At 51.4% G+C, this 14907-nt stretch overlaps 1 protein-coding gene across 7 annotated transcripts in view; it reads left to right on the top strand.

Moving 5' to 3' along the window:
• The window catches only part of CASKIN2 (CASK interacting protein 2), an 86127-nt gene that overhangs the window by 15900 nt on the left and 55320 nt on the right, over positions 1-14907 (top strand). For all 7 annotated transcript variants that reach the window (XM_043528558.1, XM_043528557.1, XM_043528556.1 and 4 more), the window contains exon 2: positions 850-1616. In XM_043528558.1, coding sequence (XP_043384493.1) covers positions 1520-1616 — 97 coding nt within the window. In that variant the 5' untranslated portion in view covers positions 850-1519. The remainder of the gene's footprint in view (positions 1-849; positions 1617-14907) is intronic.

Genomic DNA, 14907 nt, shown 5'->3' with positions numbered 1-14907 from the left:
CATATCTAGATAGACATTGAAGTCCATCACACTCCAAGAGGGTTGTTATACTTCGCAGTTCCATCACACCTTTTATCTGAGGGTACTAATTACAGCTCCCCTGAGAGAGGGGATTCTTAAAGCCACATAAAGATGTGTACACCGAGGCACAGAGAGGTTAAGTGACTTGCCCAAGGCCATGCATCGAAACGGTTACAGAACCAAGAGAAGAACCCAAGGGAGTCCAGATTCCCTGCCCCTGGCTCCAGCCCCTAGACCGTGCGCCCACAGTAGTCTATCTCCCCCACGGCCAGGGCTCTGCTGGGGTCGGGGAGGAGGCACAGCACTCAAGTAGTGGTTGGGTAAACATTCTGCCTGCTTTTGACCTATGCAGGCGGAACACTTCTAGGGCGCTGGGGAGAGCGCACAACCTGGAGGCTCGTGATCCACCTTTTGAAAGGGTGTAGTGTGCACAGACAATTGCTGGTGTGCAAGGAGGGGCAAGGCCGTGCCCACGCTCTTGCTTCTCCCACTGCTGGCCCCATTCCCTCCTGCATGCACGTGTGGCAGGACAGGGCACTCATGACCTTCCCAGAGCATCCATGCTGGGGGTCCAATCTGACCTCTTGTTTCTTGTGCCCACCAGGCCAGCCCACAGCACCTATTGTTAGAATGTCTCCAATACAGGGCCTCTCCCCCTCCGCTCCTGCAGCCCTTTTAACACGAGGACAGTCTGACTTCTGCCGGTACTAAATATAGTCAAACTATTTGTTCTTCGGCGTGGCCACAGAAGCAGTCGCAGTGGACTGTTTTAATGATGCTGATAAGTAAATAGCCTTTGAAACCTGACCCTGCTGTTGCTGTTCACAGGTACCAGGAGCACCAGGACAACCTCTCCTCTAGGGCTCTGTGGCCAAGGTTCTGAACGCTGCCCAGCGCAGGGGGTCTGCAGAGTGGCTGGCAGAGACGGCACCAAGAGGAATGCCAGTATGAGGGGGATAACCGAGAGAGAGAGGATCTATAACTTCCAGATGGAAAGGAGCACATAATCCCTTTGGGAAGAATTAGGGAATCATCAGCGCAGCTCAGCCTGGCGCGAAGGAAGCAAAACATGACCCCTCGATCTCTGAGAGCTTTACACAGGTTCGATTAAGAGGCCAGACTCTTCTCAAAGCAGACTCTCCCGGCCCCCTCCTCCAAACTGCCTGGCTTTGTCTTGTGGGGCCCTGTTGCTGTTGGGAGTCAGTCCCCAAGCATGGAACTATTTTTTGTTTAAGTGATTGCATGTTCTTTAACCAGACTGCATCCCCATCTCCATCAAAAGGAAAGTGACTCCTAGCTGCATTTATCGCTATTAACGGAGAGATCTTTTTATAAAGGCTTTTTTTATGTCCCGTGGGATTTTAAAATATTTTTCTTGCTGGGCTTTTCCTCCATTTGAGAGCATTTTGAGGAGTTGCTACGTGCACGCCCATGGCTTTATGAACCAGAGGGATCTGAGGACCTCTTCCTTTCACTCCCCTACCACTCCGACCTGTCCATGATGGGGCGAGAGCAGGAGCTGATCCAGGCTGTGAAAAATGGGGATGTACCTGGTGTGCAGAAACTGGTGGCCAAGGTCAAAGCATCCAAGAGCAGTGAGTACCTTTGCCTCTTAATGCAGCAGCAGGGAGCTGAAAGAACGTGGGCATTGCTGCTTGCTCCATCTCTTGTCAGTTGCTGTGAGTTCTACTCCTAGGGCCTTGGTGTGAGAGTCCTTGGGAACAGGGCATGTGAAGCCTGGCACTCGTGCCCTGGAGTGGAGACTACTCTGCAGTTAGGGGCTGGGGGTGTGAATCCAGATCTCGCTGATAATGTAAAAGATGACGCTTCTAGTAGCCTCTGTGTGGAAACCCTGAAATGTGGGGGACAGATGGGGGGAAGGGTGGCAGAAAATCACCAAAGGAAAGTGAGCAGCACAGCTCCTATGGGGCATGCTGGCGCAGAGGGTCCTTCAGTCATTGCCACTTACTTCTGGTCAGATTTATCTTGTGAAAAATTACCATCCAAACCAGTCAACTGGAACCAATTGTCAGGCCTTGAATTTGAGATTCTTTAAGTCTGGTAATGTTTAACCCTTCAGTAGTGCCCGTCTCTTTCCTGTATACTCTTAAAGGTCAGCTGCAGAACTGAAGTAGGAATGAATTTAAGGCCGGTTCTGTGTGCTTGTACTGACCAGGCTGTGATAAAGGGGGAGACCCCTGTCACTGCAGCAAAGAAACTCATGGGGACTGGTTATGTGCGTGCATTGTTGGCCTGTTGAGTGGGAGCCCAGAGGGCCCCCCAAGCAGCATTCAAGGGCTGAAAAGGTCCTAGATGAAATATGGAGGTGACAGGGGAAGGAGAGAGCTGGGTTACTGTGTATAATGGAGACAAAGGAAAGCAGGATCACTGAGATGGGGAGAGAATTACACAACCCTATGGAGCACAGCCCTTCTTATGGGGAAAAGACATTGAACTACACCCAGGAGAGGGCAGGCGGTATTGGTAGGAAACACCATGGTTAGAGTTGTGGATGGTACATTGTGCAGTCACGTCCCGATCATGCACTGATTCTCCTAAAGATCAGGGTACGAGAGATTGTGTCCTCAGTGGATGAGTTCCTGGTTAGGAGCAAGGAAGAAGCCCCTGTAAGTTTTGGCCCCAGTGACCTACGGGGAGGAAGACAGACTGGGAGTTCCTAGGGTTTGAGGACCTAGAGAAATAAACAAAAGACCAGGGCATCACTAGGACCTTGTCAGCAGCCTGTGTCCCAGACACCCCCATGCAGGATAGTGATTGGAATGAAATGGAGGTGGGTGGGAGGGTCTGAACTTTATCCTAAAGCTGGGGCCCCAGGGACAAAGGTTAAGATCTGAATGTCTCAAAAGTGCGGGGTGTCCAGCTCCAGAATCTTGGTTCAGCTCCTTCATTCTTGGGGTTCTTCCTGGAGTAGGTGGGATATGTGAGACGGGTGACACCCAGCGCATATAGGTGCACCAGAGTGTTGGCTAAGAAGAAGGAAGACTGAGCTATATTCCCCATATGAATGTGGGAATCAACAGAAGACGGCAGAAGGGAAGTGGGAGGAAAGGCAAACTAACTGGACTAATCAACTGAGTGGATAAGGAAGCCATTAGGATGAAGAAGTAAAGCAGGGTAGTCTAAAGCATGTGAGATAACTGAGCCACTGGGGAACAACTGGAGACTCTGTATGTGTCTGTTTGCAGGGAAGTTCTGAATACACATTCTAGATTCTCCTTTGACTCTAATGGTCTTGGTTGGTGGGGAGACAAGGGTGAAGAACCATACCCTGGATCTACAAAGCCATCCTGCTAAAATGCTCTTTAAGGCTAATGTTAAAAGACTACCCTTTCTTCAACCAGAAGGGATATGGATTTAAGGTGGACTCTGGGCCCAGCTGGTGGGGGGAAGAAAGTTAATGTCGGAAGAGTGGGTCCTGGTCCAATTCCTCAGAGACAGGTGTTCACGTCATAAAAACTACCACATTTAATGGTGCTCTTGGCAGAGAAGCTAAGGGCTGAATGGGCAAGGGGTAGCCAGCAAACCTTTCACCCTGGGAGGTGTCCATCCAGGGCAGGGTTGTGGTGCAGCATAGGGGAAGCTTGCCCTCCTGCGGCCTGTGCCGTGCTTGTGCTATGGATACAGGCATCCTGTTGCCAGGTCTGTCAGTCTGGCACGTCTCATGAGTGCAAAAGAATTCACGTGAAAGCTCATAGGAGGAGAAAAGTGTGTGTGTGGAGGGTGAGGGGGAATAACTGAGACTGACTTGGAGAGACGAGGAGCAGCTCAGGGCTGTGTGTTCAGTGCTGGAAAATCTAAGTTAGTGAGGCTGGGGATTATAAAAACAAGGCGGGGATAAACTGCTAGGTCAGACACTGCAAAGCGCTGAGCGGGAGGAGGTAGGGGTTAACCTCTGAAAATCCACAGGGCTGGGGTTATGGAAACAAAACGCTCCCTAGACGGCTGCACCAAATGCAAATTGGAAAGAACTTTTCCAGTCAGTACAAGGAACTAGCCCGGCTGATTGGGAACATCATGCAAAGATCTGCTCACCTGCTTATCGCAAGGCCAGGTGGCACGGGAAAACCCCAATGATGCAGATTTGTCAGAGTGCGGAGAGATACTTAGCTCTCAGGAGGAGGAGGAAATAAGAATCTTCAGCGTTCTGAGAGAGGCTAGTGATGCCTACAAGGGAGAGCAGGAGCTGATGTTGAGGAAGGGCTGAGAATAAGGACAACCCCAGTGTCTATCTCTAGATTAAATACTAAGGAAGAAAGGAGTGAAGCAGGAACTGGCACAGCTGGTGTGCTTGGCTTGAAAGGGGAGCCTGATGAGGTGTAACATGCAATGGGGTGAGAATGCCCCCATGCTAAGAGGGGAAGGAGCAAGGCTGGCCTCCTCCCCTCCATCCTAGGACCTTAATCACCTGATGACTGTATCTCAATCAAATGCAATTGGAGAGCATTCTCTATTGCCTTGCTCTGGCTTTGTCCCCTCCTTGCTCCCCACAGGGGCTGAACCCCCAGCCAGAGATGGGGTCAGTCTATTACATGGCGGCAGGATAGGTCTGACGTTTCCCCTGCTGCATGAGGCTCTGTCCCTCCGCCAGAGGAGCCTTCTACTCCCAACCCCTTATGATTCATTCTCTTGCTCGCTCGCTCTCTTTTTGTTAAGATGCCGGGTGAGCAGAATGTTAGCTGCCTTTGTTGCTCATTAAAGCGCCTTTCCATATGACAGGCCGAGACGCTGATTTTTAAAATCCCTCTAAGAGTCCTTCTGCTGTCTCAGTGGATTCGGCGCCGCATCGCTGTGATTAGCCCTCGGGGATCTCCTGGGCCTAAAAAAAGTCGCTGCACGTAACCAAGAATCAAGCCGCCAGTCCCGGCAGCGGGAAGTTCAGGGACACATAGTTAAATATTCAACGTGCATATTCTTAGGCGGTGCATGGCGTGGAAAATGTTGGTGTACAAATGGGTCAGAGCACCTATTATTTCAAAGCCCCGGGGGCACATGATGATTTCTTCTTCTTTTTTTTTTTTTTGGTGGGTGAGAGCACATTAATCCTGCAGCTCTGTGGGGCTGGGGGACATCAGTATGATACTGTAAGGCAGAGGGTGTGGGGGATGCCCATTGTTGTAGATACCTCTGCAAGCGGGGAGGGGTTCTCTCTCTCAAACCATATACCTCCAGGGAGGGCTTGGGCCATTCCCCATGGACCCTACTGCTGTTGGGGTTGTCACCTGGAGCAGTGGTAGAAGTTTTAATTTCCTTCTCTCTCCTCCCCTTCAGTATCTGAGCACTGCAGAGTTTAATTGAAATTGTTAAACGACCCGTCACGGCTTTGGCCTTTTCTCCTTAGTGATCAATCACTTTCCTGGCTGGACGCGCTCGTTAACAATGAGCCAGTTGGCTGGGCAGGGATGAGTGCAGTAGCCCTGGAGTTAAAAAAAAAAAAAAAAAAAAAAAGGGGGGGGGGATTGGGGAGGGGGGTGTCACAAGATTAGATTCCTGGGGGAGGAGACCAGCAGAACAATTGGGTCTGTGGCCATTGTCCCTTGGAAAGGGGGAAGTCTCTCAAGCTGTGCCAGCCCTTATGAGGGGAAGACAGAGTTTAATTCAGCTGAGCCCCAAGAGCAGGCTCCTGGAGGGAATTTACCAGGGGGATTTGCTTGCTAGTCGTTCATCCTGAAGAATCGCAAAATGTCTTCAAAGTTTGCATGCTCACAGCTTTGCTGAAATTTAGCCATTTCTGGGGTGAAGGCAGTCAACTAGTTTCTCCTCTACTTGCATGGAGGAGGAGAAACTTTTGACCAAGCACGCTAGGATAAATCCATACTCTCGGGGAAAGAGCTTTAATATCCATGCAGAGCAGGCAGGATCCTGGATTTTAAGGCAGAGTCTAAGAGAACGGGTATTTCCTGCTTCCAAGTTCCCAGGAGGTCTGTGAGGTTCATTTAATTCATATGTAAAGTACTTTGAGATCCTCGGATGGAAGAGGCTCCAGTTGGGCAAAACAGTATTAACTTGGAAGGATAAAGAGCTACATCAACCCTGTTAGGCTTTGAACCTGATTCTGTGCAGTCCAGATATTTTCAACCTGACACTGACCTTAGCCATCCACAAAGCGTCTAGAGTGGCTTTCTGAGCTCCCAGACATTGTATGTATCAAGTGTCCCTAGTTAGAAGGCATGATAACCTGCTAAATACAGGTATTTGCCATTGTTCTAGTCCAGAGGTTCTCAAACCTTTCTATCATGTAGATTCTGTTCTAGTAGAGTACTAGTAAGCTCTCTCTGTTTTGTGTTTGTACAGCACCCAGTGCACTGGGCTCCTGGTCCATGACTGGGGCTCCTCCGGTAATACAAATAATTCATAATGAGCTTGTCCAGTGGTCTCCTCCCCTTCCAATGGCCACTTCCTCTTCCATTGTCTCATCAGATCCCTGTGGTAACCACAGCAGTCCCTTATGTGGAGTAGTAATGTTAGACATGTATTTTTAGCAGCTTTTAATGTGATGCAGTAGCTGGAAACAAACAGGCGAGCTAGCACCGTGTGAACAGCGAGCTCTGCACAGACCTCACTTTGGGAACTGCTTTGCTAGTCTGTCCCTCCAGAATTTCTCAATGGGCTGAGAGTTCCTGGCTCGCTCCTCCCCTGCCTGCTTTCCAGCTGTGGAGCGTTGGCAGGGGTGCAGTGCGGGGCTTACCCCTCTGGCCGCTGTCGCCACCATTCTCTTTCTGCCATTGACAGAATAGCACTGGTAATGCCCCCTGTGCCTTATACGGAATACAAGAGCATTACCTGTCCCACAAGCCATCTCGTCCAGTATCCATTTCCTGATAGTGGTCAGCACTAGTTGCTTCAGAGGATGGTTTAAGAGCCCTGCAGTAGGCAGACGTGGGGTAAACTGACCCTGCAACTGGCTCCCTCCTAATCCTTAGTAGTTAGTTTGGCTTAAGCTCTGAAGCATGAGGCTTAATATCTCTTCCAGAGTTAGTGAACTTTAACTATTGTAACTCTGGATGTTCTTGTTATCCATATAAATATCCAGTCTCTCTTTGAATCTTGCTGATTGCGTTTGCCTCATTGACATCCTGTGGTAGAGATCCACAGTTTGTATCGTGTGGGGAAAAAAGTATTTATTTTTATTGTTTTTGAATTTGTCATCTTTTAATCTTGTTAGCTGGCCTTTTGTTCTTGTGTTGTGAGATGGTGAGAACAGATCTACCTTCTTGATCATGTGCTATTTTATAGACTTTTTTCGTGTCCCCTCTTCACCTTTCTAAGTGAAGGAATTTCATTCTCTTCAATCTCTCTTCATGTAAGAGTTTCTCTAGGTCCCTAGTCCTTCTCATTGCCCATCTCGGATCCCCCTGTAATGCCCCTGTAATGTAATATTCTTTTTGAGATGGCGTGACCCGTAAGGCACATGTTATTTCAGAAGAGGCCACACCATTAGTTTGTGTGTCCCTGCTTAAAAGCCGGTCCTCTCCTAGATGGTGGGTGCTGGCTCATGTGCCCCATGAGCTGGAACAGCCAATTATCTGCTTCCACTTTGGATTGCAGCTCCATTCATTGCTCCATCAGCCCCATGTGGGAACTCATTCTCTTTCTGTGTGTGGAGGAAGGATGGAAATCATCAGAGTCTATTGCTGCTGAAGCAGCAGAGTCCATAAGCCTGGGCCAAGCCAATCTTTCCTATGCAGATTCTCCGCCTGTGTCAGGTAACAAAGCAAGAAGTTGCATCTTCCACCATGGCATTCTGTTAAAGCTGAATCACCCAGGCCATTAGGCAGCCAGGGCAGGATTATTTTCTGTTACATTATTCTTGGTTTATGTTTCCTCTAGTCTAGTTTTAAAACCCCGAGGCAGCCTAGTTTCTATTCCTTGTTCTGCCACTGGCTCAGTGCGTCACCTTGGGCAAGTTCCTTCACATTCCTAGGCTTCAAGGGTGAGCACCTGACTCTCCTTAGTAAAGTGCCAAGAGAGTTACAGAAGGAAAGTGGCCTAGAAGTGCTAAGTATTAAGTGACAGAGATTCCAGTGCTTCTCTTGAGAGTCTATTTAACAGTCTTCTACAGCGTGTGGCAGTATTACATGGATCGCTGTAAAAACTTCTTGATGTGGGTGAGAAGGAGAGAAATGGACTTAAAGGTTTCTGTATTTACATCGCCCTACTCCTAAACCACTGCTTGGAATAGATTTCAGAGTAGCAACCGTGTTAGTCTGTATTCGCAAAAAGAAAAGGCATACTTGTGGCACCTTAGAGACTAACCAATTTATTTGAGCATAAGCTTTCGTGAGCTACAGCTCACTTCATCGGATGCAAATCGGATGGAATAGAGTAAACTGTAAGTGGGGGGGGAGATTAATGGGTGTTTAAAATTATTTAGTCCTCCTCTTCCTCGCCCCCGGCCCTCTATCCCACGGAGGAGGTCTCTTCCAATGCTTGCCTAGTCGTGTGCCAGCCGTTGAGGTCGCTTGGCATTCTCTGTGTTGGGACCTCTGGAATGCCAGCTGCTTCTCCCGGTGGGCAGGGTCCTGCTGACAGAAGGAATGCGTTCCTCACGCCTACTGCATGCTTCCACTTGAGCTGAGAGTTCAGCTATTTGAGCTGGGAACAATTTTTATCCCTCGTTTCCAGTCTCTTTACGGTTGGTGGGGGGTGGGGAAGAGAGCAGGAGCAGTCTGCAAAAGGAATCAACTTACTGTGAATATACGGTGTCTGTTCAAAGCCAGCCTCTAAAGTTTGTTGTGCTTGGAAAAGGGCCATCCCTGTCCTTGGCTGGTCATGCCCTGGCTGGGCTGCTTTGATGGGCCGAATGTTAGCAAAGCTGTGGCTGCACTTGCTAGCACAATCAGAGAAGCCTGAAGCAAATAGGGAGATAAAGGGCCTGTGGGAACAAGGGATAGCGCTCCCTTCCTGGGAATTGCCCAGCTCCATGGGGGAAGGGGGCTGGGATTGGGAATTGCTGCTGTCCCTGTGAAGCCACCAACATGTCTGTCTGATCTTCCGGGTGGGTGGCAGGGGAGAGCAGTCCTCGTGGTGTACAAGGTTCAGGGGCAGTCTCTGCCCTTTGTAGAGGCAGCTGGAGTTAAGCTTGGTGGGGGGAGGGGGAGGTTGTCAGCCCTTACGCAGGTTTCCCCTTGAGTTAGTGTAAGAATTCAGCTGCCAGCCGCGGAGGGCAGGCGAGGGGCAGCCTCTCGCATTTTGCTTGACCTCTCGTGAGAGGCCCCAGAGCGCCTCACTGAACGGGCAGGGCTGCCCCTTGGCACCAGGCCAGCACTGCCTGGAGCTCTGCGGGAGGAGGAGCCTGTTGCTAGCAGGTTCACACTGACTGCAGCAAGGCCTTTTGGCAGCTGAGGCCCCATTCGGGTCCTGTATGAACTCCCGAGAAGCAGCCAGCACTCTCCTCTTCCTGGGTGAGAGACAGGCTCCCTTCCACAACCTGCTGAACAGGGAGATGCTTTAAGAAATGGGCCGGTGGCCTGAGTGAAAATCCAGCACCCTACTGACTCTATGGGGCAGCCCTGAGTCAGTCCTCTGTGCTCACATGAGCATAGGCTGGCATTGCTGTGTTTAGGGGAGGATGACTTTACCCCGCATCGCTTTGCAGTGCCCTACCCTGTATCACCTCCCCCCACACACTCTCTAATGAGTGTTTTTCTGGGTACCTCTGGCAGGCAGGTCTTGGCATTGCTGCCATTGAATGGTTGCCCCTCAAAGGTGTGTATTGGAAATGCAGTCTCTGGGTTTGCACCCTGAATGAAAGCTGGGCAGAGCCACCCATGGTTTCTCTCCCCCCTGTCTGGACACAGTGAGTCCCATCTCTTGGCTTCCCTTTCCCGGCAGCGCTTTGCAATACCAAAAAGTTCCTGCAGATAGAAGATGAAGTTCTAGTTCCGGCACTGCTCCCAGAGGGTTTGGCTGTCCTTATTCCTTATTATAGCAGGGTATGTTCTTAACGCATCGCAGGGCAGAGCTGGGCCACACTGTACTCAGGGAAGGAATATTCTGGAGAGCCGTGTGTGTGCGTGTGCCGGTGGCCGAGTCCAGAGTGTGCCTGCCCTGGCACAAGGAGGCTCTTGGAGCTGGATTCTGTGCTTAAGGCAGGGAAGAGATTGTGGGCTTCATTCCGGGCACTACCTCCTGTCCCTTTAAGAGCTGCATTCACACTAGCCTGGTGCAAGGCCGTTGGTCTCCCTGAGTGCCTGCACCAACAGGAGGCAGGGCTCTTGCAGCTGGTGGAAACTACCCTGGTGGTGGGTATTTCCTATGCAGCAAGTGCAGGGTCTGCTGCTTTGGGGCTAACTGGAAAATCGGTCTCCTGCTCATGTTTGACTGTTAAACTCCCCATCTCATGAATACAGGGTCCCAGGTATGGATGCAGTACCGTGCAGCTTACTGATGGGGGTCTTCCTAATTTGGGCATCTCTAAGTGCCTCCCAGTGGCACTGCCCCGGCCATGGGCTAAGCTAAACAAAAACATCCTGCCCCCTTTTCCCCAGGAGCCATATGAGAGCTGACTTGAGCAAACACCTCTGTAAAGAGGGCAGGTCCCCAGAGAGCTGTATTTGAGGAGATAGCAAAGACATGGGCAAATCCTAAATGCCTTCCCGTGACTCCTCAGTTTGCTGGCAGGCTAAGAGATCCCTGCCACTCTGTTCCGGAGGGCCCTGGAGCAGCAGTTGGGATGTGCAGATGACAAGGATGATACTGATCAGGCTGCCAGCTGAACGAATGCTGCATAGGTGTGCAGCCTGCAGTCTCCAAAGAGTTAACTGCACTATGGGGCCTGGCATGAGGGCATAAGGACGCTTTTCTGCTGCACCCACTGTGTGACCCATAGGAGGGCTCACTACGCAGCTGTGGGAGCAACAGGAGAAGAGGGAACTTGCTAAGCCAGAAGCCTCCTGTTCTGTCAGGCTTTACCTGCGGGGTTCCCCACCTCATCCACACCAGGCTGGGTCAGGGCACTGGGCTGCGGACGAGGAGCTGTTGTGTTTCCTCTAAAACAGCGATGCAGAAGCCAAGAATACCCTTTGCCTCCTGCACGCACCTGGCCTGCCAGGGCAGGGGCAGCTTGGGATCCGGGTGTACAGATCTTGCCGGTTCCAGTGACTGGCAACATCCCAGCTGTCAGAACAGCAGCAGCCTTTGGCCTAAAGCTTCACTGCCCGCGAAAGTAACTCCCCCGGCCGAAGCCTGTCTCCTGGGTGGCCCCATGACAGCCTGGAATTTGCTCTGAAGAGAGAGAGAGACACAATTGCCAGGCTGCAGGGTGGGCAGCGTCTGAGTCTCCAGTGGGCTCCAGGTGGCTGGGGCCGAACGGACGGCGCCACGGACGCCGGGCTGGCAGCGTGGTGCCAAGACCTGGGAGCTTGGCTGCTGCCCCGTCCCTAGAGCCCTAGTGCTTTGTGCTCTTACCAAACAGATGGGATGGTGTTTGCATTACAAAGCAGCGGGGGAGGGGCTGTCCCTAGCATCTAGCAGTAGGGCCCATGCATGCAGATGGACTCCCTTCACCGCAGCCTCCCTGAGGAGTCCCAGCTCCCTAACATGTGCACAATGCTGCCGCCCCCAGTCGTGCCCACGTACGACGAAGCCTGGCCACCTCACGCCCCACCCCTGCCTCAGACAGCTGCGCTGGCTCCCTATTGGTCCAGGGTGGGGATTGAACCCTTCCATAGGGGGTGCACCAGCTGACCTCACCGACCTCCTTTTCTTCCACCTCCCTCTGCTCACCTAGCCCTGGCCTCTCTGTCCCCGCTGTAGGTGTGAGAGCCTTCTTCTCTGCCACAGTCCCCATCTAGAGCAGCATTCATGCACCTGTTCCCCCTTGCTGACTCTTAATTTCTCAGTACATCCCTCTCCTCTCCATTGCTGTGTGGCCCTTAATTCCTCTGCTCCTCTTTCAGCTGCCTTTTAACATTGTGGGGTTGAGCTCTCCGCAAAGCGGGCCTTGAGGGATACAATTTGGGGGGAGGGATGAAAGGTGCTAGGTCAAATGAAGCTCTGCTGGTCTTGGCACCACTTCCACCACAGGTGTTCCAGCTGGGCCAGACAGCCTGGCCTGCTTGGTTTGGGGGTTTTTGTGGGGAGCCACTGAGTGCCCCTAGCTCCTGGGGGCTGCACTGAGCTCATCTCCCATTTAACTTTGGTGGCAACTGTAGCTGCTCAGCACCAGTTCAGCTCCCGGGGATCTAACATTGAGCATCCTTAACTCAAAGCACACACAATTAGAGGTCACACTTAAGAACTGGGCCCTAAGGGACTTGCCCAAGGATACCCCGTGAGCCTGTGTCGGAGCTGTGAGTGGAATCCAGGCCTGATGACTCGGGCCAGTATTTCTCCCCTCCCATGCTGGGGGGCCGGGATGAGCGGCACTTTTCTTAAGAGGTCGTCATCCTCCCCAATGCCCCTCTCACTCCATGTCATCTCTCTCTCCTCTGGAATTTTATTTGCATCTCCAGTAATATACAGGGAGCAGCATGGGACATCCATGGCCTAATAACTGCCAACAAGGGGCATGGCAAGGCTCAGCCAAAGACCACAGGAGTGGGGATGATGGGCAGCTGTTGTGTGCAAAGTCTGACCCTTACTCGGATTAGGGGGAGGGGGCATGGTGCTGCTGGAAGCCTGAAGTATGGAGGAGCGTTAATGCTGTGGAGCACTGCCCGGCCACCAGATATAATGGCAGCTCCCAGAGATCAGTGGTCGAGGTATGGATAACTGGGGGTCGTCTAGTGGGCTGTGTGAATGTAACCCACACGCCTTCTGGGTGTGGTGTTCTGTCCCATCTAGTGGCGCCAAGACCACTTAGAGAAAGAGATAAAACAAGTCTGCTCTACAGCCTTAGCTAACAGCCAGGTGGCTTTTAGCTCATGCAGTAGAGGCTCATGCACTAAGCTCCGGAGGCCCCAGGTTCGATCCTGCCTGCTGACAACGAGGGTCTGTTGGCGTTACACAGATACTAAACTATCTGTCCCAGACTTTACTGTGGTGTAAAGACCATTTTGTCCCCTGATGTCCTGGGCACCGACTTCAGGCATTTTCCGTGGGATTGGTGTTATGGAGTATATGATGTCTAGAGCATCATCTGGGCTCAAAGACAATGTAAGTTCTATTGCCTGTTACATCCCCTAGTGGGACAGGGTGGGCCAGATTCTGCTGTCAGTTACGCTGGTGTAACTCCCAGCATTTCACATCAGAATCTGGCCCATTCCCTTGCCCTGGCAGAGGGGATGGACATAATGCTCTAATGGGTCTTTTCTAACTCTGGCTCCTATGATCTTTGCATAGGGGAATGGAAATGGGGTGATAGCAGTCACTCCATGCTCATTGCACCTGAGTTTCCATCATAAGCCTTATTTTTCTGCCCTCCTCAAATCCACCAGAAAAGGCTTATTGGCATCGCAGCTGGTGGGTTGGATTTGGGGTCGGGGTAGAATTTCTGAAGTGAGTCAGACACAGACTCAGAAGCATGACTCTGCTTGGGAAATGCATCTTTGACTCTGTCCTTCTGGGTTCCTAACGTCCTTGAAAGGTAATGTCTGCCCAAAGCACTCATCTGTGTCTGCAGCCTTAACTCCACCTTAACGAAGGTTTGCGTGTGTGGAAATAAATATTATTGCCATTGCAGTCTCTCAAGACTGCTTCAGCTCAGACCGTGAGGCAGCTTCCACCCTTGGTCTCTCTCCTCTACTTAGATTGTTACATGCTCTGCATCCTGTTCTCCTCTGGGCTCACTATGCTGCTTCGGGACCTAAAAGTCAAGTCCAGGTAACTGCAGCTGAGAGTTCAACTCAAGCTGTGGCACCTGCTGTGGCTTCTCTGGGTCTCTCACCTCCTTGCCAGGGTGCTGCCTGGTTGGCTGCTGCCCTCTGCTTACTGGGGGAAAAGATGCCACCCAACGGTCAAGAGCTGAATTAATTTTTCTTCCCTCTCCCTTGGATTCCTGACCATTGTCCAAGTTTGAAAATCTCCAACAATGCCCCAGAAACGCTATCTAGGGTGCACTCACAGTGGCATCAGCCTCATGCTCTGTTGTGCCAGAGACTCCTGCCTTCCAGTTTTCTGTTTGCTCCCCCTCCCCACCCCCACTTTCTTCAACAGCTCAGTGGGGTCTGCCAAAGGCACCAGCTCACATGCTCCGTGGGCCTGATCCAAATTCCACAGAACAGTGGAAAGGCTCCTGCTGGCTGCAGCAGGGTTTGGAGCGGGCTCTTGAAGAGTCTGACTGGCAGAAGGATAGGGAGAGTGGGAGAAACTTGTCTTTGGGAAGGCTGGGGGAGCAGGAGGTCTTGCATTCTTGCACTGCCCCACCTTCACGCTCTTAAGTGCTAGAGCTACATGCTCTGCTTGTCCCTATGTGATGCCCTAGGAGGTGTTTTGAGGCCCAAGACAGCAGGACTCTTTGCTGCCTCCCTTCACCCCCCCTTGTCCTCTGTGCTGCTGAGAGGGTCTTGGGGGAGGGGAGATCTCCTCTCTTGCATCAGGTTCAATTTTATTATTGAATTCCAGTGTCGATTGATGGAACCTCCTGCAGAAGATGGTTTCCATCTGGAACAGAATCTCTGGAACGTGCAATGCTGGGTCTCCAGCTATACTCTGAAAAGGCCTGGGAAGAGTTAATGCATCGAGTTACTTTATATGTTCATTTCCATGCTGTGTTTTGTTTTAAAAGAACCCAGCCTGCCCTGGCATGGTGCCAGCCCTGGAGCTGCTGGTGGCAAAATGCAGCATAAATGTATGAAAGTAGAAAAGAGAAGAAACCACTGTCCCCTACTCTTCAAGGGGGTCCTGGCTGGGGGAAGCAGGGACTGTACCCCAAAAGTGCAGGAGACGCATGCCTTCTCACCCTCAAGTCACCCACATCACTTTCCA

The sequence above is a fragment of the Chelonia mydas genome, chromosome 14, assembly GCF_015237465.2.
Source record: "Chelonia mydas isolate rCheMyd1 chromosome 14, rCheMyd1.pri.v2, whole genome shotgun sequence".
Lineage (NCBI taxonomy): Eukaryota > Metazoa > Chordata > Testudines > Cheloniidae > Chelonia > Chelonia mydas.
Note: the sequence above shows the minus strand (reverse complement) of the source record. Positions and strands in the feature narration are given on the sequence as shown.